At 48.2% G+C, this 26,943-nt stretch overlaps 2 protein-coding genes across 3 annotated transcripts in view; both read right to left on the minus strand.

Annotated features, from left to right (window-relative positions):
- Nucleotides 1-43: 43 nt before the first annotated feature.
- DHRS13 (dehydrogenase/reductase 13) lies at nt 44-4,899 on the minus strand. The gene is made up of 5 exons (XM_019647099.1): nt 4,625-4,899; nt 4,422-4,540; nt 3,262-3,385; nt 2,687-2,998; nt 44-1,108 (listed from the first exon to the last, which is right to left on the minus strand). Exons 1-5 carry the CDS (start codon nt 4,749-4,751, stop codon nt 666-668), a joined length of 1,125 nt encoding a protein of 374 aa, XP_019502644.1. The 5' UTR covers nt 4,752-4,899; the 3' UTR covers nt 44-665.
- A 1,955-nt stretch (nt 4,900-6,854) lies between these two features.
- Nucleotides 6,855-26,943, minus strand: part of PHF12 (PHD finger protein 12) — a 38,795-nt gene continuing 18,706 nt past the window's right edge. For both annotated transcript variants that reach the window (XM_019647077.1, XM_019647078.1), the window contains exons 3-15: nt 25,667-25,739; nt 22,650-23,043; nt 21,253-21,373; nt 19,912-20,044; nt 17,909-18,073; nt 14,658-14,816; nt 13,240-14,035; nt 11,857-11,982; nt 11,034-11,177; nt 10,011-10,109; nt 9,199-9,281; nt 8,493-8,631; nt 6,855-8,124 (exon numbers count right to left, since the gene is read on the minus strand). In XM_019647077.1, coding sequence (XP_019502622.1) covers nt 7,790-8,124; nt 8,493-8,631; nt 9,199-9,281; nt 10,011-10,109; nt 11,034-11,177; nt 11,857-11,982; nt 13,240-14,035; nt 14,658-14,816; nt 17,909-18,073; nt 19,912-20,044; nt 21,253-21,373; nt 22,650-23,043; nt 25,667-25,739 — 2,767 coding nt within the window. In that variant the 3' untranslated portion in view covers nt 6,855-7,789. The remainder of the gene's footprint in view (nt 8,125-8,492; nt 8,632-9,198; nt 9,282-10,010; nt 10,110-11,033; nt 11,178-11,856; nt 11,983-13,239; nt 14,036-14,657; nt 14,817-17,908; nt 18,074-19,911; nt 20,045-21,252; nt 21,374-22,649; nt 23,044-25,666; nt 25,740-26,943) is intronic.

Raw genomic sequence — 26,943 nt, forward strand, 5'->3', positions numbered from 1 at the left:
GGCCGGCACGTCGAGAGAAGGAGCAACTGGCGCGAGCCTCGGCAGTCAACACGCTTTATTACACGCGGGACGGGCTCTTGGGGGCCCAGCCCTGAAGCACCCTGGGAAGGCATCCCCCTGCTCCCACGGGTCGCCTCGATAACAAACGTCCTTCCTTGCCTCCCCAGCACCCACCTTACAGCAGTCGGCCCTGGAGCCAGACCGCCCGGGCTGTTACCTCTGCTGCCTAATTCCGTCTTGTATAACGGGGATAATTTAACTACCTAGCTACGTGGTCGCAAAGGGCACAATTCGTACTTCTTAATGTTGGCAGTGCATCAAATTACAAATTCCCAGGCCCTCATCCAGAGCTGATCAGCATCACCGAGGGTGGGGCCTGGAAATAGGAAATTCAAATTCCTGAGAAGCGATTTTTTGGAATTCCCCTCCCCCCAAGTGCATTTCACAATCTGGGCTTACTGTCATTCACAGGAAGAAATAATCATCCATTATGTCCTTCCATCAGAAAAAGGGCTGTCCAGAACATACCTTAAAGCCCCAGAAAGTAACCATGGATGTAAAAATTGCAAACCCCTCAATGGCCAGGCCATGGCTTGGCACACAGCTAAGGTTTTTCAAGGGCCACCAAGGGCCACAGAAAGCATCCCAGCAGGGGATTAGGAGGCTTAGGGCTCAGGTTCAGCTTTAACTGGAATTCTGTGTGTGACCTTAGACAAGTCTGGTGAGCTCTGTGGGCTGGGGTAGGGTTCAGAAACTGTAGGTTCCTCAAGATGAGGGCTACTCAGAAAAGATGGGGCCCCGGGGTCCTTGGGCTGGGGGTCTTCATCAGATTCAGCATCCTTCACTGGCCCAAGCCCTGCCAGCCTTTTGCTGGCCTCCCATAGTCGGTGAGCTGTCCGGTCGTCTCTGGAGGCTGGAGGCACCTCCTCTACATGGCAGTTGGCAAAGTATCTCCCACTGAGGGGCTCAATGCCCTCCTGTAGAGCACAGTACAGAGGGGTCTGGGCACCCCCTCCTGGTGTTCGCAGCAGCAGCCAAGCCAGTGGGCGCAAAAGTGGGCACAGCCATCCGGGAACGTGGCGCAGGAACAGCTCTGAGTTCACAGGCCCTGTGGACAGGAGAAAGTAAGGAGTGGGGGAGGATAGTGGGTGAGGGCCCAGGGTAAGAGCTGCATAAACAGGGCTAGAAGGGAGTGGGGAACAGAGTCCAGTTTCAGGGAAACCAGGATAGTGTTTACCAGGCATTCAGGGCCCCCACAAGGTGACCTCACTCATTTGCAAAAGCAAGCCTCTTCTCCAATCAAACCCCTTGTACATCCCCATCTCCCAGATTTTGCTCATGCTGTGTTCTGGGTGGAACAATTCTGTCTCTCCATATTTTCTTATCGCTCAAGTCCTGTTCCTCTGTTTATCTACCAAACATTTATTAACACCTATGGTAGACCAGCCACTCTTGGACATGAGAGATATGGAGTATAATAAAAGCTTGGTAAAAGATTAGTTGTGATTATTATTGTCACTATTATAATTACTAATGAGCTATAGGCAATGACTATCTAAAATGCACTATGGTAATATGGATAGGGTAGCTTTTGTTATCCTGTAACCTGTCCCTTAAAGGCAGGGATGCGTTGTATTCATCCTTGACTCATTCAGACTAAAAGCCAAATGCTTACAGTGGACCTCCAGACCCTAGATGACCCAGTCCATCTTTACCCCTCCACTCTTGCCACTCTGCCCCCCCTCTCTGTTCCAGCCACACCAGGATCCCTGGTCTTTCTCAAGCACACCAGGCACTTGTTATTTGCTCTGTTCTTTACACTCTTCTCCCCAGAAAGCCACATGGCTCATTCTCTCATCTCCTTCAGGCCTCTATTCGAATGTTACCTTTTCAGGTGTCTTCCTTCACTGCCATAGATAAAACAGCACCCCCCTGTCATTTCATATTCCCCTTACCCTGTTTTCTCTTTCCCCATAGCACTTTATCGCCAACTACCATTGTATATACAGAGGGTGTCAAAAAAATGTATATACATATTAAGAAAGGAAAAAAACTATTAAAATTATGCTGATGGTAACTACTTTGAGCACCTCTTGTAACTGCAGAAGTCAAACGTGACTTGTCTTCATCTTTTGCCATCGGTATATATTCTGTATTACAATTTTAATAGTTTTTTTTCTTGCTTAAAATGTGTATACTTTTTTTGGCACCCTCTGTATTTATTTATTGCGGTCTCCTCCTCCCCTAAACTAGAATGTAAACTCTACAAGGATAGGGTCTTGTTTTGTTCACTGCTATATTCCTAGCACTAAGACTAATGCCTGGTACATAGTAGGTACTCAGTAAATGCTGCTTGAATGAATAATCATTAGCTATCTTCATCATTATCATCATATTACAGTAAACTCAGTCATATGGATGGCTCCTTGGGGTGAAAATCTGGGCCTTATTCATGGCCATACCCTACCCAGTCATCAGCATCCAAGCTTGTGGTGTGAGAGGAAGAGCCCAGACGAGGTGAGCCTGGTTCCAAGATCAGCAAGGAACAGGTTTCTCCTTGGACCATGCTTGCTTCCTGCTCTGAGATTCTGTGGCTCAGTGAGATGCTGTGGGAAGCACAGGATGGGGCGAGTATGGGGGTGGGAAAATCAAAGCAGAACAGAGCAGCCAAAGAGACAGGCCTTACCTGGGTGGGCTGCATAGCAGGTGACGCCAGTGCCCTCAAGCTGAGTGGCAAGCTCCCGGGCAAACAATACGTTGGCCAGCTTGCTGTCGGCATATGCCCGCAACTCCTGCCGCCAGCCCAGCACTGGGCGGTCTAGGCATGTGAAGTCAAGGCGCCCTCGCCGGTGGGCCGCTGAGGATACCACCACCACGCGGCTGGGGGCGCATGTCTTCAGCCGGGGCAGTAGCAGATGTGTCAGCAGGAAGGGGCTGATGTGGTTCACTCGCAGCAGCAGGTTAAAGGGCTCACGCGTTCGGCCACAGGAACTGATCCCTGGGACAGGGGCTAGGTGTGAGCAATTACTCTGGAGGGATCCCCATAGGCCTCGGAGTCCCCATCTGTGAGATGGCGGTAGGGGGCATCCTTCCCACTGGCCCTTGGCAAGGCCTGGCTGGAGGGGACGACTGCCCCCAGCCACCCACTGCCGCGCCCCCCCCGCGCCCCCCCGCTGGGCATGCTGCCCCTCACCGGCATTGTGGATGAGGATGTCCAGCCGTGGCTCAGAGCTCAGGAAAGCAGTGGNTGCTGCCCCTCACCGGCATTGTGGATGAGGATGTCCAGCCGTGGCTCAGAGCTCAGGAAAGCAGTGGCAAAGGCCCGCACGGAGGCCAGACTGGCCAAGTCCAAGGCCATGAAGATGACCTCATTGTTCCCACTCTCCTGTGGAGCGGGCAAGGGCTGGGCTTGTCACCAGGCACCTCTCCTTTCTTCCCTCCTCCCAGGCACTGACAGTCTACTTCCTAACATTACTAAGATCTGCCCCTATGCATTAGAATGATGTGGATAAGTGTGTGAACTCGATGTAAATCTTGACTTTGCCTTTTACTAGAGTGTGACCTTGGGCAAGATACTTAAGCTCTCTGGGCCTCACTTCTCTCACTGTGAAATGGGAAGAATAATAATAGTATTTATCTCATCTAACAGTACCTATCTCATAGAGTTGTGAAGATTAAACGAGTTAATATGTGTAAAATACTTAGAACAGTGCCTAGCACACAGTCAGCAAGCACTGTGTAGGTACTTGCTGTTATTATCATCATCATCCTCTTTGCCTTATCCTAAAATCTACAACAGACTTCTCATTGGTCTCCTTTCACCCACTCTTAGCCCCTACAGTCCAGGCACCACACAGGCTTCATGGTTCTAAAAGGCTATTCTGACAGTCCAGAGCCTGCTGAAGACCCTTCACTGGCCTCTCCACTGCCCATCCTATAAAATCCGAGCTCCTCAATAAGGCCTATAAGGGCCTCCAGAACCTGGCCCTGGCTCAGGACCTACAGCCCCTTCATTTCACTTCTTTCCCCCATACTCTGTGCTCCAGCCAGCCTAATTAAACCTTTTTTCCCCCTTTTTTCAGTTTCTTAAATCAAGCTAGCTTTCTTGCCTCAGGGCCTTTGCACATGCTGTTCCCCCTGCTGTTCCCTCCCCTACTGTCTTTCATTAATGTAACTTCTAACAATCCTTAAACGTCTTAGAACAGCAATTACTTCCTTCAGGAAGCCCATTTCCCAGCTTGGGTCTGGTGCTCCTTCCCTGTGTGACTAGAACACCAGTGCACCCCGTCTTCCCCACTTAAGGAACCAAGGCGCACTCTCCTCTCCGGGGCTGAATTCCCTAGAGCTGCTTTCCTCACCCACCTGTGTCCGGGTGTGTTTGCCCTCTATTCACCGTTCCACCCGTCCCCGCCCTCCCTCACCTGGCGGAGGTCAAAAGCGGCCGCCTCACCGCGCTCCCGGCTCCGGCAGGCCAGCACCACACGCGCTCCGCGGCGCGCCAGCTCCAGCGCAGTCATCTTCCCGATGCCGCTGTTGGCGCCTGCGGAGGGCGGGAGGGAGCCCAGCTGAGCGAGGTGGGCCCCCGCGGCCCCGGCCTCCCCACAACTCATCCGCTCACACTTACCCGTGACCACTGCCGTGCGGCCCCGCAGGCTACCGATACCGCCGCACGGCGGGGCCTTCACCAGGTTGTAGTAGACAAGCACGTAGGCGCCCAGCAGCAACCCCGCGCCCAGCAGCAGCGCCTCCATGACGGCCACACCTCCAGGCTCCCGCCTAGGTCCCAGGCCGCCTGGGATCGCCGCCCAGCGGCTACGGATCCGCCAGGCACCAGCCTGGAAGGGCGCCGGGCGAGCCTGGATCTCCAGAAGGCGGAGGCGGAGGCGGAGGCGGAGGCGGAGGCGGAGGCGGAGGCTGGCGGGAGGCAGGGCAGGGGTGTGTGTGCGTGCCTGTGCGCGTGGGCCCGAGCGCCCCCTAGGCGTGCGTCTGTGTCCTTGTGTGCTCGTGCGAACATCTTGGGGCGTGTGTGCATTTGGGCCCTGGGAGCGCCCTCTAGGTGTGTGCCTGCGTTAACTCGTTCTAGATGCGTGTATGTGCGCACGGGCACCCTGGAAGTGCCTTCTAGGTTTGTACAGCATCTATATACCGTGTGTGTGAATGAGTTTTTGGTGTGTAATGTGCCCAATGGGCCCTGGGATCACCTTTCAGGTTGTGTTCGTGCCTCTGAATCCTGTGTGAGCACCTTTTACATGTTTGCGTCCAAGTCACTGGGAGCCCCTCCAGGTGTGTGCATGCATCTTGTAGTTTCTGCCTGTGTGTGCGCTTGAATGAACATCGGATGTATCTGTCCTTTGTGTGGCGCCCTAGAGCTGAGTGAGGGCTTACAGGAGAGGCTAACAGGGTATGTGAGTCCTCTGGTGTCAGTACGAGTATGTAAGAGTCCTTCCCTTCTGGAGAGGTGCATGTACATGAATGCTGTTGTGTCTTAAGTTCAGTCCTGGATTCCTTGCCCTCCATAAACAAGTCCTTACATTCCTGTCTTCACATTCCACCCTCAGCTTCTAGGATTCTTTCCTGTTCTTCCCATCAAGGCCAGAGAAATGATGCAGTCAGTGTGTTCAGGGTGGCACCATCAGTTAAGGGCTGTGGGGATTCAATCATATATCTTCCTGCCCGTGCTCCCCACCCCCTTCATTTCTGAAGGGAAGCAGGGAGTGTGTAACATTTATCTGACCTCCAAAGGAAAATTCGCCTCTGGAATGGTTCTCACAGGCGGTAGAAATGGGTAAAGAAGCTCCATCAGTCAATGGAAGTGACTATGATGGCAAGGTGGGTGGGGACAGCTAAGGAGCCATTGGGGTAAGGGTATTCCTGGCCAGGTGACTTGCCAGGACCTTGCCTGAGAAATCCAACACAATTTAGTATCCATTGTTTGGCATTTATGGTGTGCCCAGCAGTGCAGTTAGCCTTAGAAATATGGAGCCAAACAACATATATTTCTGCCCTTAAGGAGTTCGAGGCCCATCTGGGCAGGGCAAAGCTAGATGGGTAGGTGAAATCCTGGGACATGGGGATTCCTGGGAGTTTCCTATTTAGCTACACTGTGGATTCAGGGTTCAATTGTATTAATAGATGCTGTGGGATGAGGCTGGGGATGGAGTATTAAACAAATGGATGCACCCTCCATCCCTAAAGCAAAATCCTGACAGGCCAACAGGTACCACCTACCTGGGAGTGCTGTGATAAACACAGGTGCGCTCTACCTAAGGAGTCAAACTTCCCGGAGAGTTTTTCACGTAAGGTCTGTGACTTAGCCCAAAACCCATGTCCTAACAAGGGCCAGGCACAGAAAAGAGAAGGGTCAAGTGATACTTGAATAAATAAATTGCTCCACGCCCAGCTAAGGCTGACAGAGAAGGGACAAAACCAGGTGTTATGACTTCTCCCAGAATAGATGAATAAAATATGATAGCAAACAACTGGAACCAAAGGCAGCCCCAAATCCTCAGATTAAAGCTTCTGATCAGATTGTAGAGGTCTCAGGCCAGCTCATTTTAATGTCTTGGTTTCAGAGCCAACAGGAGCAGGGACTTGCACACTCTTGGAATCTTGCAGAATCTGATGTCAAGTGATCAAGCCCTCTAACCTCCCTCAAGTCACCCAAAGCCACACAACAGCCCCTTAGTGGATACACTTCTACCCCCACACACACCTTAGGCTCACTTTTCTCCAACACCTCCCCTCTCCTGACTTCCCTTGGGGAACAAGACTTGTCCCATGAGACTGTGGGACCAGGATCTTGGGGAGGGTCTCCTCCAAAAGTGATGACAGGTAGGACAGACAGGCAGAAAACATAATTTGAAGTATTTTTGTTTTTTTATATACAGAATACAGGAAAGTTTCTGTAAAGTCTAAAACATTACAATTACTATGTACATTGGTACTAGTTGTGGGTGTGGGAGGAGAGAAGGGAGCCAGGGGTGGGAGGAAGAGGAGAGAAGTGGCAAGAGAACAAAAAAAGGAGACAAAACAGGTTTACGACAAAAACGTTTTTGCTACAATAGACAATTTGAAGAAAACGCGCTACCACATGTAGTACTGTACAGTTTTTAAAAACATTGAAAAAATGTCATCACTAGATGTATTTACACAAAATCCAAATACACTTTTCCTTATTTGAAATAAAATAGATGGACAGCCAGAAAAAGAATTCTCATTTGTCCATAATACACAGTAGCTACCTGTAGTGCAACCGCTGCAGAAAGGGAAAAAAACTTGGAGGGTGGGAACCATGGAAGGAGGGTGGGTAGCGATCTTTATATTAAATAAAACAATGATATTGTATAGATTTTGCTGTATGAAAACTGTATTTTTTTCTTTTAATATAAAACTATTGTCACTGCCACAAAATAGAACAAGTTTCTGATTATTTTACAACGGCGGGCGAGGGGGAGGGAGCAGGGGGTGGGTGGGGAACGGTTGTGTGTTGGAGGAAGTGTCCAGACCATTGGCCTTCCCCTCCCTGCCCACGCTGTTCCTCAGCTCGGGTCTGCCGCTTTCCCATGAAATGTTGAGTACAAATATATGTGCAAATGCCCCCTAGAACTTGATAAAAGAAAAAGGATTTTTAAAAAACAGTCAAAAGGTTTTTCTTCATTTCATGCAAAGATTGTAGTTAAAGGGTTTCTGGTGGAGTATAGAAAAAAACCCGGGCTTGGTTTGTGTACATTTTTGCATTGCAGGAGTCTTGGGTTGGATGGACAGGCGGGTGACGGGGTAGCCACCAGTCCTAGGGAACAGAGTTGGAGCGCAGCACGGGGCCCTGGTGGGGCTTGAGAGAGAGCTTCTCGGCCAAGACCCCATCCTGCAGCAGGCTGGCATCGCCTTTGGGCTGTTTGGTCGCAAACTCAGTGATGCTGAAGACAAACTGCAGGCACCCCAGCTTGATGTAGCTGCCGTGGTGCAGTAAGGCCGTGCCTTCCCAGCCGGCCCCACTGCCCCCAATCAAGCTCGAGCTGCTGGCTTTGCAGTTGCAGGGTCTCCGCTGTGGCCCCTGGGCCTGGGAGCTCATCATGGCTGCCTCCTCACTTGGCTCCTCGTCCTGTTTCTGGTGCCGGCGGCGCCCTGGGAAAAAAGGAGATGGTCACTAGAGAAGAACAGTGAGCAGCCCACCCATCTGGGCTGTTTGCCAGGGTTGGGCCCCTGCATCTCCCCATTTTAACTGCTGCATGACTGGAGTGAGGGACGCTCAGAAGGGACTGACTGGTGGAGTCTGAAGTCCCCAAACACATGTGTATATAAGCAGGTACACAGCCCTTGCTTCTCCATGGCCTTCCCTAGGCCCACGAGCAAGAACCTGGCCAAGAGGGCTGGGAAGGCAAGATACAGCATGTCTGTCACTGGCAGCCAGCCAGAACCACTCTGACCAGGGCCTTGGAGTACGTGTCCAAAAATGGCAGGCTCTGTGGCCACAGGCCTCTGTTCCAACTTACTGATGACACTCTGCACTTTGGCAACAATACTGCTTGGGGGGGTTGGCGGGGTCTTCTCAGAGAAGTCACATGAATACAGCACATTGTCCACCGTTGTCCCGTGCTCACTGTAGTTTAACAGCTCATAATGTTTGGTATTCTGAGGAGGAGGAGGGAAGATAAGATGTGTGGTCTGCTGCGTGGGGCCTGGGGCTAAGGGGAGAGAGGACACATGGAGAAGGCCGTGCTGCTCTGCCTGGGAAGCTCTCTTTCTTCCCTGATCATGCCCTACTTCCCTGTTTCTTATGACTGGGGCTCAAGCCTCACCTCCTCGGGGAAGCCTTCCTTCCTAGCACCCCCAACCCCGCTCTCCCACCCCTCCTTTACTCTGCCTCTTCAGCACTGGCTCCTGTTGAAATCACTGGCACATGAGATGATTAAACGCACAGGGTCATACCCAGTGGGCTTGCCTTCCTTCCTCCTTATGCTGGTCCCCTTCCCTGCTTGGGCTCTCCCTGCTGAGCCTGTGACCAACCTCAGGGGAAATGGTGGCCTTGCTCCTAAGGAGCAGGGAGCCATGGTAGAATGCCCTTCGCACCAAGGCTCCTCTTCTCCCAGGATGACAGGGAGAGGAGAGGACCCCCCAACCCCTTGCCCCTCACCATGGGGGAGCTGAACAAAAACGCAGAGCTTGGGAGAGGCCTCAGGTTGGGAGAGCTTCCCTCACCTCATCGTAGAATATGCAGGCATGTTTCCCGGACACGTAGTTACAGTGACCATAGTTTGTAAGGCACACGTCCATGTCAGCTCCTGCAAGGTGACAGGAGTAGAGGAACAGGCAGGCAGAGACCAGGTTGTAAGGTGTACGTGTGGGGGAGGTGGGTGGGCACTAGTAGAGACCTCAAGGGGTGGGTAGGTCAGGGCCCTCTCCTAGTTTTGAACTAAAGTCAACGTCTTTCCCAACCCCCTGCTAAAGAACAGCTGTCCCTGCCAGCTGATCTGCTCCGGAACATGGGGCTGCTGCCCAGAGGTTTATGCTATCTGTGGTTCAAACATAAACAACAGTGAGCTATTGAAAAGGATATTTCCTTGAGAGCACAACATGGGGTGCAAACTATAAATCATATCATCTGAAAGAAAGGGAAATGTTTAGGCTATGGGCTAATCTGTCTGTCCCTCTGTATAAGACAGAGGGCTAAATAAAGCTCAGGTATGTGTGAGCCCTACCACTTTTCCAGGGACAAAGAATTTGCTCTCTCCTTGGGTATTCGTGAAGCTTAAAATGCCTTACTGAGCAGCGGTCAGAGCTGACTTTCATATCTCCTGATACCACACTGAGCATAAAAGCAAAAGGGTCTGAGCCAGGGAAGACAAGCAGCTGATAGTCTCCTTTCTTACTTAGTCCCTCGGGTCGGGACATCCACTGGGTTACCCCAGTCAGCCCTGGAGAGGGGTTCCCTCACCTCTTTCTAGCATCTGAGAGTAAGGATGTCAGTGTTTAGGGCTGAATGGCCTCAGCGCCTCTCCCAACTGGCTCACCTGTCCCGATGTAGAGGGTTCGATAGCACATGTTCACAGCTCCTCCCAACCCTAAGAGAGGGTAGAACACAGCTCGGGCCTGTACCTCCTTTCTTTGCACTATAAGACAATAACAAGGATAGGATCATTTGGAAAATCAGAACCTGGCACTCAAACACAACAGAACCTGTGGCTCAAACATAAACCAACAGAACTGGGACCTTTGGCTTACGACCAGAAGAAAGTAATTCCACTGGATGAGGAATCCTTCCGAACTCCCTTTGGACCCTGGGCAGCTTCAGGGTGAGGATCTCTCCCCACTCACAACATTTGCAACATGGGGTAAGAGAGACCAGCTTTGATGGTCATAGAATTCAAGGTAATGGCACTTTAAGCTCCTGGGCTGTTGGTTGGTTTGTCAGGGATGTACTAGCTGATACTATAATATAGGGAGGCTGTGCAAAAAAAGAAGGCACAGAGCAGGGTTTCTCAAACTTTAAGGTGTATATGAATTGCCAAGAGATCTTGCCAAAATGCAGATTCTGATTTTGTAGGTCTGAGATGAGGCCCACATTCTGCATTTCTAACAAGTTCTCAGGCGATGCTGATGCTGCCAGTCTGAGGACCACACCCTTAAGGGCTCAAAGTGATATCCTAAGCCGCCTTAACCTCTTGGGAAGAATTCCCAGGAGGCTAGCCCAAATGTTATTCTCTCACCTTTTGGGAAACCCTTCTAACCTGAATGTTTGAGCAACTGAGCAGAAAGCACACCACATATACCCAAAGGCACTTGTAGCTGCTCTCTGTGTCTCCAAGTGGATGTGTATGAAAGTTATAGCAGACTTCCCTGAGTTTGAGCTAAAAGCTGCGGATGCCATTTTGTTCCTGTTTTCTCAAAAAAGAAATATGGTGCTTTATTAATCCCATTAAAGGCATGCACGGGGGACTGAGATATTGAAAGCTGAGGTTCTCCATGGAGGGAAGATGGCCATTCGCGCAGGGGAGAGCTGACGGTGTGGTGTGGGAGCAGGTGTGCATGCGCACCTTCTGTGTGGTGCCCTCCAGAAGCCAGCGGATGTGCCCCGACACTGCCCGGTGAAGTTTGGACCCGGGAGGGGAAAAGCTGATGTATTCTCTGCAAGGCCAGAAACTTGATCAGCTTCTCGTCCAGCATATTTATCTCGATTTCTATTAACCAAAGAGAAAGATTAAAAAAGCAGCTGAGGAGGAAATGGAATGCGGAAGTAGGCAAGGGTCACAGCAAATAGTTCAGCATTTCTAAAATCCAGCCAAGTGCTTTTTCTCCAAGAGCCCAAAGTGCAACGTGGTACAAGGATCTGGAACTGGGCATCTCGCTAGACATTTGCAGTGAAGGGACAGGCCCCAATGCAGCCTGGGCAGATGCCTCCTGCAGTAGGGTAGCTTGGTTTTAGGTAAAGTGGTCCTAGAAAGGTAGGGCAAGATAAACCACTTGCCTGCGTGTGGAGAGGGGCCTGGATGTCTGATATCAGGGCTTGGATTTCTACCACCCTCTGTTCACAGGGATCCAGATCTGCCCCAGTTCTCCCTGACTTTGGGAACGAGTCTCCTGGTTTTATTCTGCAAGTCCAGGTGATCTGCCTAAAATGATTTTCTCCTCTTCTTACTGGTCAGCTTGGCTCTGCTTTCCCTTTATCTTTGATTATGTGTATATGCATAAGGCAGAGATAGAAGGGGCTTTTTTTTCTGCCCTACTCCCCTCCCCATCCCCCTAGCCCTCTGAGATCAGGCATCCCTTCTGTCTCTTTTTAAAATGAGCTGAATGCTGCATAGGGATAGCACTTTCACCACAGCAGCTGGTGGCAGAGCAGCAGCTCAACTCACTCACCTCCATTGACATCCATAAATGCTCGAAGTGAGTTGGTGAGGTCCACCATGGCAGTAGAGTTGGCTGGGAAAGAGGGTACGGTTAAAGCGCTTCCTATGGATAACGTGCCGGGGCTGACCTTGCCATCTGGGGACGGAGCAGGAAGACTGTTACTTACGTCGCCTGAGGGAAACCCACCGGTCCAATCCCCCACTGCCGAGACAGGTCTGGATTTCGGACCCAAGGTGATGTTCCCTTCTTGATTCTCACCCCATAGGCTCTGGAACTCCTAGAGCTAAAAACGTGTGGTGAGGAAGGGCAGATGGAACGACAGTGCACCCGGGCACGCAGGAGTCTCCAGAGCACTGAGAACCAGTGAAATCCACTGCTCTGGGGAACATGGTGGGGTAGCTTCCTTCTCTGGGCCATGGCTACCTTCCTGCTGCCTCTACTCATTCATGTAAGTGGTGCCTGCCCTTACAATTCCTGCCTACTCAAGGTCGAGTCACAGGGTGCAAAATCTATCCAGGTTGGCATTAAGAGATATACAGAGACAGGAAAAAAGCCTGAGAAGAGGGGCCATCCTGGGACCAGGGCCCCCCACGCAAAGAATTCACAGTCACCTGGTTACCGAGACTCCCAGCTTACCAGGTAGGCCAGCTTCAGTTTAGACAGGAGGGACCACAGGGTTTCAAGCAGCATCTGAAACCTGGTTCAGATGTGAGGTCAGCACCCTGAGGTCCTGACTGCGGACTGGAGATAACTGAGAGAGCGGGTCCACACGAGGACAAGTATGGACATAAGGGGTTGACTTTTGGACTGTGGCCCGAGGGCAAGCTTTTGGGCCAGACCAACCTCTGGGGGCATCCCACTCTGCAGCTATTCTGGAGGCAGGCTTGCTTTCTAGCCTTCCTTTCTCTGACATGGAAGTTCCTTCCAATGACCTGGCTCTGAGAATCGGGATCAGGTGCAGATCTAAGCTCTGACGTGCATCATGAAACACTGAGGCCATCACTCAGAACCTCAGGCCGACCAGTGGTTCCAGAGCGCATGCTGCCTTCCTCTAGGGCGATAGAACAGAACAGGCAGAAGACAAGGCCTAGAAGGTGTGGGAAGGTGAAGTTAGGAGACCCAGGCTGCGTTCCAAGCCTGCCATTGATTTGGTAGATTACCTTAAAGAAATTACTTAAGCTTTCAGAGCCTAATAGTCCCACCTATAAAATGGGTACAAGTTAACATGTGACCCCTTTTATCACAGACATGGGGGGGAAGACAAATAACATAAAGATCAAAGTCTTCTGAAATATTCACAGAGATATAGTAGTATTTTTTAAAGCTTAAGTCTTATTTGCCAGGAAGAGCATAAAATCACTCCAAATCACCCTAAGGCTGAGTAGCACTCACCTGATGATGGCGCTGGTGAGCAGAATCGTTGGTTGGCTCCTGTGGCCAAGATACTGTCTCCTGCTGCTTGGGGGGGAGTGAGCACCCGGGTGGCATTTGGGGGTGAGCCCAGTGGCCTTGAATCTGTCAACGGAGGTCCTATCTGTGATTGGACAGTCTTTCTTTGCAAAGTGCTGGTGTTCTCGATGCTGGCACAAGAGCTGGGAATGGAAGGGGGCAGGCTTGGGACAGGAACCAAACTCCTCTGGGGGCAAGAGCTGGGGCCAGTGGCATTCTCTGTCTTCACAATGATGCCGACGGTGTGGTTCTGAAGCCCCCCAGCTGCTGGTGGCGTGAGGGGCCGGGGCCAGCCTTGCCGGTGTGAGAGGCCTGGTAGGGGGGTGTTGGCGCCTGGAAGTCGCCGGGGGTCCGTGGAATCAGTGGGACTGCTGTAGAGGTGTGGGCCATTGGCTTTCACCTCTGCGTTCACTGGCCCGTTGGCAGTCCCACAGGGGGCTTTCTTGGATTTTTCCGCACAAGAACTGCAGCTGATGTCCTCTAGGGCTGGGGGTTGGTGGGGTGGAGAGCAGCTCAGGGAATTCTGGGTGCTAATCCCTGAGGGGCAGGACAAGGGATAGTGGGAAGGTGTAGGTGCCTTGTCAGCTGTTTGCAGGGAGGTGGTGATTGAGCTGTCAGTCACAATAACAGGCTTAATATCAGCCTTCTCTGTCTGTTCAGAGTCCCAATGCGAAGGCATCTGCTTAGCAGATAAATGTTTCAATATGCTGCACTGGAGCGCAACAACACTACAGAGCCACTGCAACGGAAGGAGAGGAGAGGAGAGGAGGGTAAGAGGCCTGGGAGGCGCTGGTCCTTCCTGCCACAGTGGCCAGGGCTACAGCAGAGCTGATAAACACTGTTTCCGAGGTCCCATCACGAAGCCCAGAAAGGGTGTGCTTGACTCCTGATAGGATTCCATTTCCATTCCCAAACAAGATTTGTTGGTACACTCAGCAGACAACACCCTGGTCAGCAGAGCTTGGAATTCCTGTTCTGGCTCTGCCCCTAAGGCTCACCTTGTGACCAATATTCATTCGGCAAGTACCTTAAGCACCTGCTGTGTGTCCAGCACTATCACCTAGCCTCTATATGGGTCTCATGAGTTCTTTCTATTAGACAGTTTTGCCCATCTCACAGCATATTGGGGGACCGATGGAGAGAAGTAGGCTGGTTGACTCTGTAATTCTCTTACTTACCTCAGAATCTGAGCCAGAGGTTCTCCCTGCAATATTCAATGACTGGGGTGGGGGGAGTGAGGGTGGGGGTGGGTGGGGTTGTAGAAGCTGGGGATGGGAATGACACTGAGGCTATTTCCAATAACAGCTGCGTTGAGATGATAGGAAGATTCAATTTGGAATCCCAGCCCTGCCTTCACTCACCTCTTGCTGTTCTGCCTGGGTGGCTAAGTGCTCAGAGTTCAAAAGGTGCATCTGTGATTCCTCAGGGATCCCATTGCAGATCAGCTCCCCATCCCGAATGGCCGCGGGTGAAATGAGAGGGGGTGGAAACTGGTACTGAGATTTTATAGCATCGGGAACCTGTTTAGGACAGAAGGAGGAGGGAGAGGGAGATTGTGCCAACATGTCCAGTTGATTCTACTCTGGCCACACTTTTCTGTCCATGGTGCTGATGCCCAAAGGACCATCATCCACTCCGGGGACAAGCAGGCTCCGGGGGCTGCAAGTGCTCTGTATCACCATCTCTTTGCTCTGACACATATGCACACTAGCCTGAGAAGGCGCAGAAACTTCAGGCACAGCCTCCACTTTTCTTCATTAAGGTCTATGGCCTGAAGATGCCAGAAACCATTGCACGCTGCCTTTTGCTTTGGCCTAAAAAGTGGAAGACTGACACTGAACAGGGCTTCAGAGTGGTACCCTAGGCTCCTTCTGCTTAGGGTCAAGTTTGGGAGGTGAGTGAGCAATATCTGAGAGAAAAAAAGTTAAATGAGGTCACATTCACCAAAGAAATGCTCAGCATGAGGCCTGGCTCGTGATAAGCACTCAATCAATGTCAATTTTCTTCAACCATTCATTCATGACTCATGAATTGAAGATCTCTTTGTTACACAGAGACAGAAGACACACACTGAATCACACCATGTAAGAATGAAAGAACCATACAAGCAAAGAATCATTCATACATTCAACCAACATTTATTGAGCACCTCCTGAGTCTGGGCACTGTGTCAAGTCCTAGAAATCCAGAGATGAACAAAAGTTAAGCCTTGCCCTCCAGGAGCTCACAGTCTAGTGGGAGAGATAAACACAGAAACATTACAGTACAATGTAATGGGTCCTAGTATAATGGCGTGCCTAAGGAGCTATAAAAAAACATAGAGAAGGGCCGGCCGAGTGGCGTGATGGTTAAGAGCTGGCTTGGGACACCAGAGGGCCCGGGTTCGGACTCCACATGAGGGCCAGTGACACTGCCCTTTACAGCCAAGATGCTGAACAACAGCTCAACCTGGAGCTGGGCTAGGCTGCAGCCCCTGCTGTAGTGGGTTGCCATGAGCTACCATGTGTAGCCAGCAGCCAGCGTGAGCAGCCAGCAGCTGCAGTGAGCAGCCGTCCAGAAGCCTGCGACTGATCTGCCTCGCCTGGGAAGAGTGCAATGATGGTGCCAACTTGGGCCAGTGAAGCAACGTCCTCCACAACTAGACTGAAGAACAAAAAAGGATAGCAACTTGTCTGTTTCCCTTCCCCCAATTCTCCAATAAAAATCTTAAAAAAACCACACCAAAACCCCCCCAGAAAACATAGAGAAGAGTGCTTCTTTTTATCTGGGGGACAGGAGCTTAGAATTAGGGGAAACTTTATAGGAAGGCAGTATTTGAGCTGAGACGTGGAAGTTGAGAAGAAACTTCCAGGCAGACCATGGTGGCAAACAGGGTAGGAGAGCAGCACATAAGGCAGAGATGTGAAAGCACCTGGTAGATTTGGAAAACATTTGGAGAACCAACAGATTTGGTGACCCAATTCTTAGGGAGGATAAGGGAAGAAGAGCTGAAAATGGTTCCCAGAATTTTGGCTTGAGGGACTGGGTGGAGATCGCTGCCATTCAAATACAAGAGGAAGAGCAGATTTGCAGGCAGAAGATTTTGGTTTTGGGCAGGTTGAGATTGAGGTGTCTGGATGGACAGGCAGATATGAATCTGGATATGAGGAGAAAGGCAAGGAATGTGGAATTAAGAGTCATCACCATTAACAGTCTTGGCAGGTGCCATGAGCTTATCTGAAGTCACCCAGGAAGGGGAGGGGAGGAATGGAGTGGCAGGCTAGGCTAAGGCTGCCCCCTAGGGAAGAGTGAAGGGGTAGGAGGAAGAGGAATCCCCAATAAAGATATAAAGTTCTTAGCTGATTTTGCCTGCACTGTTGTACATCAAGGATAAAGGCCAGTGTTCCAGGACAGAACTGGAGCTCCATCACTGTCCTCAGGTGCTCTAGTCCTCATTTCACTCAAATTGTACAAGTACAAAATGCTTCTCAGGCAACCTGTGTCCTTGGATTTTTCTCAAAAATAGAGAAACATTTAAAAAGGGAGGGAGCATCATAAAACGACAGGATTTTATCAAGGCCTCCTGGCCTGTTCACTTCAGCAGCCAGGCTCTCTTCCAAATCTACATGGTGAATTACACGGTCCAGATTGCTTTTAGATCTGCTTAACTAAGGTATGAGGCATGCCACATCTAATACACCCTACCCTCAACTGAAAACACCTTAATTTTAGAAAACTGGTGTTCCCACTGAAGTATAAATATTTACACAGTTAAGAGTTTGTTATCCAATTTTCAACAGTTAACATTTTGCTGACACTAACACCCACTGGAGGTGATGGGAGTGGTGTGATGTTAAAGTGTGGCTGCCACCAAGTGGCCATATTTGAGAATTGCTGGTTTCTATTGACAAAAAGTCTGGGGGATTATTTCAAAAGAAAAATCCAGTTTATGTATGGTTATATAGCATTCATTATAGGTTAAATGAATGAGGGGATTGAATGGTTTATGAGAAGTAATAGCCTCCACACCACCAAATGCTTTTCAACAAAGAAAATTTTTCTGTCAATCTCTGCGGACACACTTGAGCAACTGCCAAGTGCATACAAATGTTAGATATTATTAGAGCAATACCACAATTAGGAGTGTTGGTGATACATTAACAGCAGCTTGGAAAAACAGATTTAACTCTCCTTTAGACATTTTCCCGTTAAGTTTCTTAGTTGGGATAGCTCCTCACTCTCCACATGGCCCTCTGCTTAATTACCCCCACCTTCACCTCACCAGACAGCTCTGGGAAAGGGGCCATCTAACAGGAAGAGATGCATGAGTGCCAGGTGAGAGGCAGTAACAGCAGAGCACATCTAAATTTGGTGGGAGGGGCTAAAGGGCATTTATCCTCGGGGAACCAGAGACGTACAGTTTGAAGGCCTACTTTGGGGTTTGGCCTTCATAGTCCTAATCACCCTCTGCAAGTATTAAAACGTACAGTCACATTCATTACTTGTTGAGACACCACAGACAAGTCTCAGGGGCTTCAGTTTCCCTACCTGTAAAATTGGGACCATGACCCTCTGTCTACGCCATGAAGGCAATCAGAGACCACCATCCTGCCTGCACCAGGTAGTGACTCACCTTCAAGCTTCTTCTTTTGACTGACTGGAGCACGCGGCGGTTAGGGGGGTGCTTCTTGTGGATTCGGTTCAGGAAGTCCACTTTGACGACGTGCTGTGAAATGGTGTCCTGGAAACGGTCAAACACCTGGCACCGATTACTCAGCGTCATATTCTTCTGGTTCAGCTAGGGACAAAGCAGACACATTCTTGCGGTGAACCTCAGAAGGCATCCCTGTCCCAACTATTCTCTAGGTTAAATAGGACAAATGGGTTCCTTCTGACAGGGGGCTGGGAACATGCATGAGACGTTCTACTTTCTCCCTCAGCTCTGCCCAGTCCACCCAGGGAAAACTGGTATGTTCCTAGTCTCTAGAGAGGCTCGAGGGGGACAGGAAATAGGGAATTAACCAAGAAGCGCCCTTCCAAATTCAGCCTGTGATAGTCTTCTGTCTAGCTCACACCACTCTAACAGCATACCCTAAACAGACCACAGGTTTTCGAGGAGAAGCAGGCCCTGGTCCTCAAGAGACCCAGACTCCATTCCTAACAAGCGACTTGCCCACAGTAAGCAGGACGGTTTCCTATAAGGGCGTTTGGCTGACAGCTGGGATCAGCACCAGAATCCTGTGTGCCCTGCCCTATTCCTCCTCCACGGTGCCAGGGGGCTTTAGCGAACTCATCTGGGTATCACAGTCTTGTTGTACAGGAGGCAGGAAAGCTTGGACTGCTCTCAGAGGCCAAAGCGGGGAAAGAAGAAGTTTGCGCAGCAACACATAGAAATGATGCCACATTTCTACATCTGGTCCCTCACACTTTAATTCATAAAGATCTGTGTGGAAGCTCCCTGATTAGTTAATGAGAAAAAAACACACAAATATTAAGTGGCTAATAAAAAACTACCCAATTAATAATTTCTCATCTGCTGGAAAGGTGCTCTTTTAGATTCATATTTGGGTAGACTGCTCATGGTTTTTTGTTTTTTTTTCCTGGTTCAGCAAAAGGCAAAACAAGATACTCACATGGAGCCTCAGAGAGGTTAGTTCCTCTTAGATAAACCTTTCTGAGCGGCATTAAGTCAAACAAAGAAGGCAAAGCCACCCTTCTCTTCCATGTGTGCAAATCTATAACTGAGGTTCCTCTCATTACGAGGTGGGGAGCACACTGTCAGGTTAAGGGCCCACAGTCATCCCATGGTTATCACCATTTGATAGATGATGTCTGCAGCAATAACCTTTTTAATTTAGAAAGGCCACTCTTATGAGGGAGCTGCTCCTCCCAAAGCCCTCTCCCATTCAATCTTGTGAGTGACCATTCTAAGTGCCTACGAGGAAATGTCCTAAACCTCCTTTGAGGATAGCAAACTACACTTCTGCTTCTAGCTCCAGGAAGCAGTCTGGAAAATGCACCCAAGACTCCCGGGAGATAATACCCTCAACACCATTCATTCATTCAACAAGTTATTTATTTAGGACCTATTATGTGTCATGACAAGGTGGTTGTAAAGAATTCAAGAGAAGGCAAAGAGCCTCATTTGGTGCCTAGGACAGGTTAGGTGTTCATCCGTGACGAGTCTCTGAAATTACCGGGCAGTTCACTGCCAGTGCTAATTCCTGAGATACAAGAATAAATATTTTAGAATTTTCTTAGTTTTTTCCCTCCAAAAATAAGAAGCAGGAATACGTGGAAGCAACTACTGTGAGAGCATTTATTTCTATAAGGTTGGATCTTATATACCCTCTTCCTTTTGGGGATGTGCTATCAACTGCGTGATTCACTGCAGAAAAATTATTCACGAACAACCAAGCGTTAGAGGGTTAAGTCTGCCTGTGCAGCTAAAACGAGGCATTGTGAGAAAAGGCAAAATGCACAGATGAGGCACGTCAAAATAATCAGAACTGAGTAGGTCTGCAGAAACCCACATCTCAGAGATTATAGTGAACTCTGGTACAAAGCTAACCTTACTATGCTTCCTACTGAATCAGTTGTCCCTGTAGCAGACTGAAGTGACACTGCTGTGCTTACCACCACATGTTCGATGTGATTTGGACACATCCATCTGCCCAGGGGCATGGCAGTGAGCGGTGGCTCTAGGCAGTCCATGTGGAACAGGAGGGGGCAATAGTCACACTGGATGAGAGGGGCCACGCGGCAACTCCTGTAAAAAAGAGATGTAGGCCATTTCTGTGGTAAGATGGGAGACTTCAAACCAATTCTGCACTGTGGAACAGTCTCGTAAATCCTAACATTTTCCCACCTCCTCCTCCCCCAACGATTCAGTTACATTCACAATTAGGAAGATGGATGAAGTTGGGGTCTACCACCAGGCTCTCCATTACTCTGTTTTCTAAGAGGACTATGTCTTGTAGGGAAGTGAATGTTTACTTGGAGTATAACTAAAGTGGCTGTCAGACCATGAATGATCAATGCTTAAGTACCCACCAGGGGAAGACAGCCAACTTTACTTTGATCTTTCTACTCCTTAGAAGAAGGCAACTACCTCATTTAAAAAAAATTTCTAGCAACATTTTTAGAGTCTTCTACTACAGCAAGAAATTTTTCTTTTGTATGAGCACTCTCTGACAACCAGAGAGAGTTGTGCTGGGAAAATGATTTTGTGATGTATTCACGTAAACGTAGTTCAAGGAAGTTCAAGGAAGGGGACTTAAGCAAATGCCAATTACGACTTGTAGCTATGATATTCCTTGGGTCTTCAAGATGCACTGGAGCCACAGTTTGGGCCTGGCTCAGAGTTCTGCCACTCCACTCTCTAGTTCCCTATAGCTTTTGCTTTGGATGCTTCTTCATAACTTTTTTCTCCTGCTATCCTGCCCTTTAACACATACAAGCAAGAAGTACATCTTCAGTAATTGAAACAGATGGTTCTTGTCACTGAGCTCCTATTTGAAGGAAACCAGCATCCAGGAGAAGCTATAATTGGGGCAACCTAAAGGCTTTTGGAACAATTCATTTAGTCTGATGCATACTAGCTACCATCGATACCTGTACTACTTTTAAACTCATCTTTAGTGATTTAAAAATTATTTGCTGTTTCCAGGGAATTGTGTCTCTGTTGGCCAGAGTTCTTCCTGCTAGCTAGTCTCAACAGCTCATGCTTCAGCTTAATTCCAATTCTTCTCATTTTAACCCTATAAACATGGTTTATAAGTACTTCGGTGTTGTGAATTGGTTGTTGAGACATTCAAGGCTCTGGTCAATTAGTCACTCAGTCTGTCTGCTCTCATACCATCAGAATCTGGATCATCCACATTTAATATACATGGTTTGGAAGAGGTGATAGAAGGGGGAAAAAAACTGTCATTTGTGGAATATGCAGAAGAGCCTCTTGGTACAGAAGAAAGATACCTGTTACACGTGAAGCAGACTTTGACCGGTAAGGGAACGAGACCATTGTGATCTAACTCATGCTGTGTCTTCTTAACATTTTTCCCTGTGGTTTCCTCTTTTCTTCTCCTTTTGCTAGAACCTAGAAGACAAATTGGTGGTGCTGAACTTTCCTGGGTGCAGAGTTCCTAGCCTGAGATACAGAAACAATATTAAAGTGAAAGGAAGCGATCTCAGTAAAAGCATGTGCTATGGCCTAGATAGACATGGATCTCTTTCTGAAGCCCCCTGGGTTGGTTTCAAGTGAGATGACTTAGAAGGGAGGCTGATACATAAGTCAGAACCATGATCAGAAGTCACTTGTTTTATGGCGGAACCACATCTAAATGTTCTGCAAACATTAAGTGGTCAGAAGCCTAGGTTGGATACTGACATACTAAGAAATATAAATGTCCAAGTCGAATGGTCAAAAAGCCTTTTCTGTGGAGGTGCTAATGGGAAAGTCTACAGTTTCACTGCATTTTAATAGAAATCAGAAAAGCTTTGATTCCGTATGCATCCTACTGACCAGTAGGTTTCTTAAGTCTGCCAATTTCACTTTCTTGGGAAGAAAATAAGATCTAGCAGAGCTTCTTGGTATCAAGTAGAAGCTATGACTTGTTAAAAAAAAAAAGAGGGTAATTTGTTAATATCTATCAAAACTATATATACACAAAGTTTTGACCTAGTAATTCTAATATTAGAAGTTTATCTTACAGATATACACTTGCATGTATACAATGATGTATTTACAAAATTATTTGTTGAAGCATTCTCTATAGAAACAAGAGATTAGGAACAACTTGAATGTCCTTTAACAGGAAATTAAATAAATTATGTTACATCTCTATAATGGACCATTATGCAACTATTGAGAAAAATGGAAGAATGTCTACATTAATATGGATAAATCTCTACAGCATATTGTTAAGTAACAAAAGCAAGGTATAGAACAGCATATCAAGTATGCTATTTAAGGGGGAAATAATGAGCAAATATCTGTACTTGCTTATATACGCACAAGGGTATTCTAGAAGGAGATACACAGAACCAAATATCTGTGAGGGGCAGGAAGGTGGAAACTAGGCAAATGGCAGACAGAAGTGGGAAAAAATTTTTCATTGTAAGCCTTTTTATATTTTTTGATTTTTGAACCACGTGAATGTATTACCCATTTTTAAAAAATAGTGTAAGGGGAAGGGTGGAAAATAGAAAACTGAATAAGCACTGTAAAAGCTAAAACCTTCAAAGATCTCCCCAGGAAGAACCAAGAACAGCAAACCTGAGACAGTGACCCCACTGGCAGTGTTGCCCTTTGGCTGGACGATAATTCTTTGGGGAGGCTGGGATGGGGGAGGAGACATGATGGTTTGGCTAACCTGGTAGTGCAGTGGTACAAGTCAGTTCATTGGGCAACTGAAACTGGGTGGGATTCCGCTCCATGGCGGCAGCTATCAGCAGCTCAAAGGGCCGCCTTAGCTGGGGCTGCACATAGTCCGGCTCTGCTGCCACTGGCTCCTCGTCCACATCAATGATGTCTTCATCGACGTCGTTCTGCTCAGAGGTGGGGGTCTCTGTGCTGGCGTTGGATGTGGGCGTTCCAGGCCGGCTGGCTCTCCTCTCCAGGATCCGGGCATGGGCAATGGCCTTGAGTTCAGTTTTGCTAGCTGATCTGTCCAACAAGTCAGTGTCACTGCTGGGGGATGTAGTCCGTTTGCCAGATTTGTCCACCAGTCCATTGACATGGCCCAGCTCCTTTTTTTGTTCTCGCTTCTGTGCAAATGAACAGGTAGGCCCATCACATAAAGTAACACAAAATAGAAAGAGAGGGATGCTACCAAGTCCTACTAGACCACTAACCAAAATTATGAAAGTCTCTAACATATCACAAACTCATCCACCTAGGGACTTGGAACACAGGTCTGTTAGCTGACAAAGCTACAGCTGAACTAAAGCTGGCAAAACTACTGCAGCAGGGAATCACCAAAAAGCATGGAAAGTTAGAAACAATTATACAAATCACACATCATTTACTCTAAGTCATCATATAACACACAATATCTCTATACAAAGTAGAGGGGTAAAGGGATAAAAAATTAACACAGCAAGAATTAAGCTTCGTGAGACTGAGACCAGTGAGAATAACACAGTGAGAACAAATGAGATCACTGTAATTTGCCTTGGAGCATCCTGACCTCATGAATGGTTTTAAGAACTTTGCTCAAAATAAAGAAAGTCTGCAAAAACAAAGGTAATAAGTAAAATGGGCGAGCAGAGCTCCCCGTCCAGGGAGATTGGGTGCCGGCCTGGAAGGTAATCACACTACCAGGTGGAAGGGTGGGTAGGAGGGTAGCAACTCAGCAATATGGTGTCTAAGAATGGTGGCTTTCAATGTTTCAAGTTTAACCAGAACTCTGAAAGTGAGACTTCTTTGAAAGGGAAGGTGGGGAAACGGGAAAAGACTAAGTGTACTCAGTAGGACTCGATGACTGACAATACATTTTCCTCCAGAACTCTAAACAGAGTGGTCAAATGAAAATTCAAAACTGGTCTCCAGTTAGGAGACCTGAAATCTTGTCCCAGCTCTGCCCTGATTCCCTATGACCTTGGGTGATGGTGGGTGCGAATTTCTCCATCTGTAAAGTGGTAGTAGTAAAACCTTTCTTCTCTTCCTCTCAGGGATATGGTGAAGATAAAGAGGGTCACATATATGAGAGGGATGGCTCTGCATTGGGAGAAGATCTAACCTCCACTAGGAATAGGACTTGAACATCAGAGGTTGATGAGGCCCAGAGGATGTATCATTTCAATCCACTTCAGTGAAACTACAGGAGGCCATAGCAGAGAAGAGGTGGTGGTGGTGGAAAAGGCAGATTTGGCTCTGGTAGGCAAAGAGGGCCATCTGAGAGCAGGTCAGAGTGACATTTCAGAAAAAGCATACTATGTTAGAAAACAGCATACTATAATCCCCAGCAAGTAGCTCTGCATCTAGAAAATTGATGAAGAGGTAACAGAGCTTTGGAGTGAGAGAGAATTTGGTTCCCATCTTGGCTCTGTCAATTCCTCTGAGTTCTTGTCAAAGTTATTCTGCATTTGTGAGCCTCAGTTTCTTCCTTTCTAAAAGATACTACTACCAGCACCCATAGATGGTTACATGGATTAAATGAGATAACATACATAAAATACACAGTGTAAGATGGGCACTAAAACAATGTTAGTTCCTCCTCTCCACTCTCTTTCCCTGGCTTCATCTCTTCTCCCTTGGCTGTTCTCAACCCTTTCATGCCCATCTTGTTTGAGTGGCAAGTTTTTGAAAGGCCTGCTGGCTGGCAGGTATCTCTAACTGGCTCTGCTCTAATCTGATACACAGGAAGAGGTCTTGGGAGGTGAATAGGCTGGAGGACAGTCTGTTTTGTGGACTTTAGAAAAATCAAACTACAGCTGTGATTAGGTAGTTGACTTGGCCTTGGCTTGCTTTTTAATAGGAACCCTTGTGCACACACTGAAAAATAATGTCTGCCTAACTGTTTACCTTCTCCTTAAAGGCTGAAAACTGTTACACACATAAACCACAATCTCTGAATCATCTCATCCTGTTTCTGTAACCAAGGAAGTCATCATTCATTGTGACATCATGTTCAGGGGCCAAGAAAACAGAAGTGATGTCACAACAAAGGAAAGTTGCTTGGTGTATAATTATTGTGGGGGGAGGGCAGGAGGTGGTTTACAATTCGCAGACAAATTGTAATCCACAGCCTATAATTTGAGGATTGGTTCTCTCATAATCTGGGTGGAAACACACCTACTTCCTTTTTTGATAAGGGAGAATTTAGCTTCTGCACCCCACAGAAGATCTCAAGGTAGAAAATAATGTTCTCAAAGCCAGTACTGAATTATAAAAGCCAAGGGAAGGAGAGCTAAAGAGATCAGGCAACCTGGGGTACAAGTGAATTCAAAGTCCTCTTCCTCCCTCCCCCATGCACCTGGCCAAGTCTTGGGATACCAGAAACTTATTTGCCATGGGGTGAGGGAAATCCTTTTTCCATCAAGCTGGAGAAGCAGCCTTCTTTTTCTTCAGTCACTTTCAGCCATGGATATAGCTGCCACATTCAGGCCACTTATCAGGAGGTCTACAAGGAGATCAGACTACTCCTGTCACTAGTGAATGAACATGGCTCAGTAAATTAACACACCTCCTCTGCCCATTTCAGCAGCCCATGTTTGGATTTTAGGCCCTATTGGATTCCAAACAGTCACCATGGGGAGAATGAGGGTGAGTCCATGGCTGGAAGAGACAGGACAAAGGGACGAAAATACCTTTAGGGCCAGGCCGTCTTAGCTCTAGAATATCAGTGCTCTAGATCCAGCATTCTGAGCAAAGCTTTCAGAAAATTACCTTTCGGCGAACAGTGCACCGGTGACACATCCACTCCCCAGGAGGCAACATCTCTTCACTCAGTGGAGGGTTACTGTGGGGAAAAGACAAGGGCAAGACTAAGTAACTAACCCTTTGAAGCAGCGGGAAAAGCCTCGCTAGGTCTGGCACAAAGTCGCATGCCCCTCAACTCCTATTTTGGCCAATCCTGCAGCACTGCTAGGGCTCTTTCAAAACGCTTACTTGGCATCATTTCTAATAACTTAGAGAGTGAGCATCCCTTCCCTCCTTTTAGAAAGAGAAGCCAAATCCAGAACTATTAACTCTGGGCTTATAGGGAAAGATATAAAGAACTGGTTTGGAGCCTTAAGGGTCATTCCCAAATTCTGCACCATGCTGATAAAATCACTGATAGGTCCTCCACACTCTTTTCAGTCTGTTCGTGTAAATCCAAGCTCTTTTACCTGCTATGCAAAGCCTTCTATAACATGGTTCCACTTCATCTTCCCAGGCCTATCAGGTCCCCTTCCCCCTAGTCAAATTGAAGGCTTGTTATTTTTTCCTCTAGAACACTTTTCCCTTAGAAAGCCACGCCTGTCAAAACCCTATTCATCCTGTAAGGCCTGCCTCAATCGGCCTATGGCAGATTAAAGATGGCTACAAATTCTTTGCTACTCCTTCCATCCAGAGGTAGTCCATTTTCTTCCTCTTGCATTGGGCTTGTCCTGTGACTTGTTTTGACCAACAGATGCAGCAGAGAGGTCACAATGTTGTAACTTCCAAGCCTGGGTCTTAAGAAACCTGCAGATTCCATTTTTACATGCTTGGAATGTTCCATCTCAGAGCTCTGCTGTCATGCTGTGAGAGGTGTCACAGGAGACTTAAGGCATTCCAATTCACAGCTTCTGCTGAACTCCAAGCCAACAGCCAGCACCACTACTGCTATGTGACTGAGTCTTCTTGGACCATGCCAGCTCAGTAGAGCTTCCAAGTGGCTGCAGTTCCAGACAACACGTTAAACAGAAAAACCACCCAGCTGAGCCCAGTCAACCCGTAGACTTGTTGAGAGATAATAACTACTGTCTGTTTAAAGCCACAAAGTTTTGGGGTAGTTTGTTACGCAACAATACATAACTGAGCACAGCTCTTCCCAGATTACTCAGACACCCTAGACCCCTGGCTGCATGGTTTGGTTCTTTTTTGGCACTTCTCATGCTTTCCCTTGTGTGATAGTTCCGTCTGTTTTTTTTTAAGATTTTTATTGGGGAATTGGGGGATGGGAATAGTGATGGGGAATT

This window comes from Hipposideros armiger, unplaced genomic scaffold (assembly GCF_001890085.2).
Source record: "Hipposideros armiger isolate ML-2016 unplaced genomic scaffold, ASM189008v1 scaffold_108, whole genome shotgun sequence".
In the NCBI taxonomy this organism is placed as follows: Eukaryota; Metazoa; Chordata; class Mammalia; order Chiroptera; family Hipposideridae; genus Hipposideros; species Hipposideros armiger.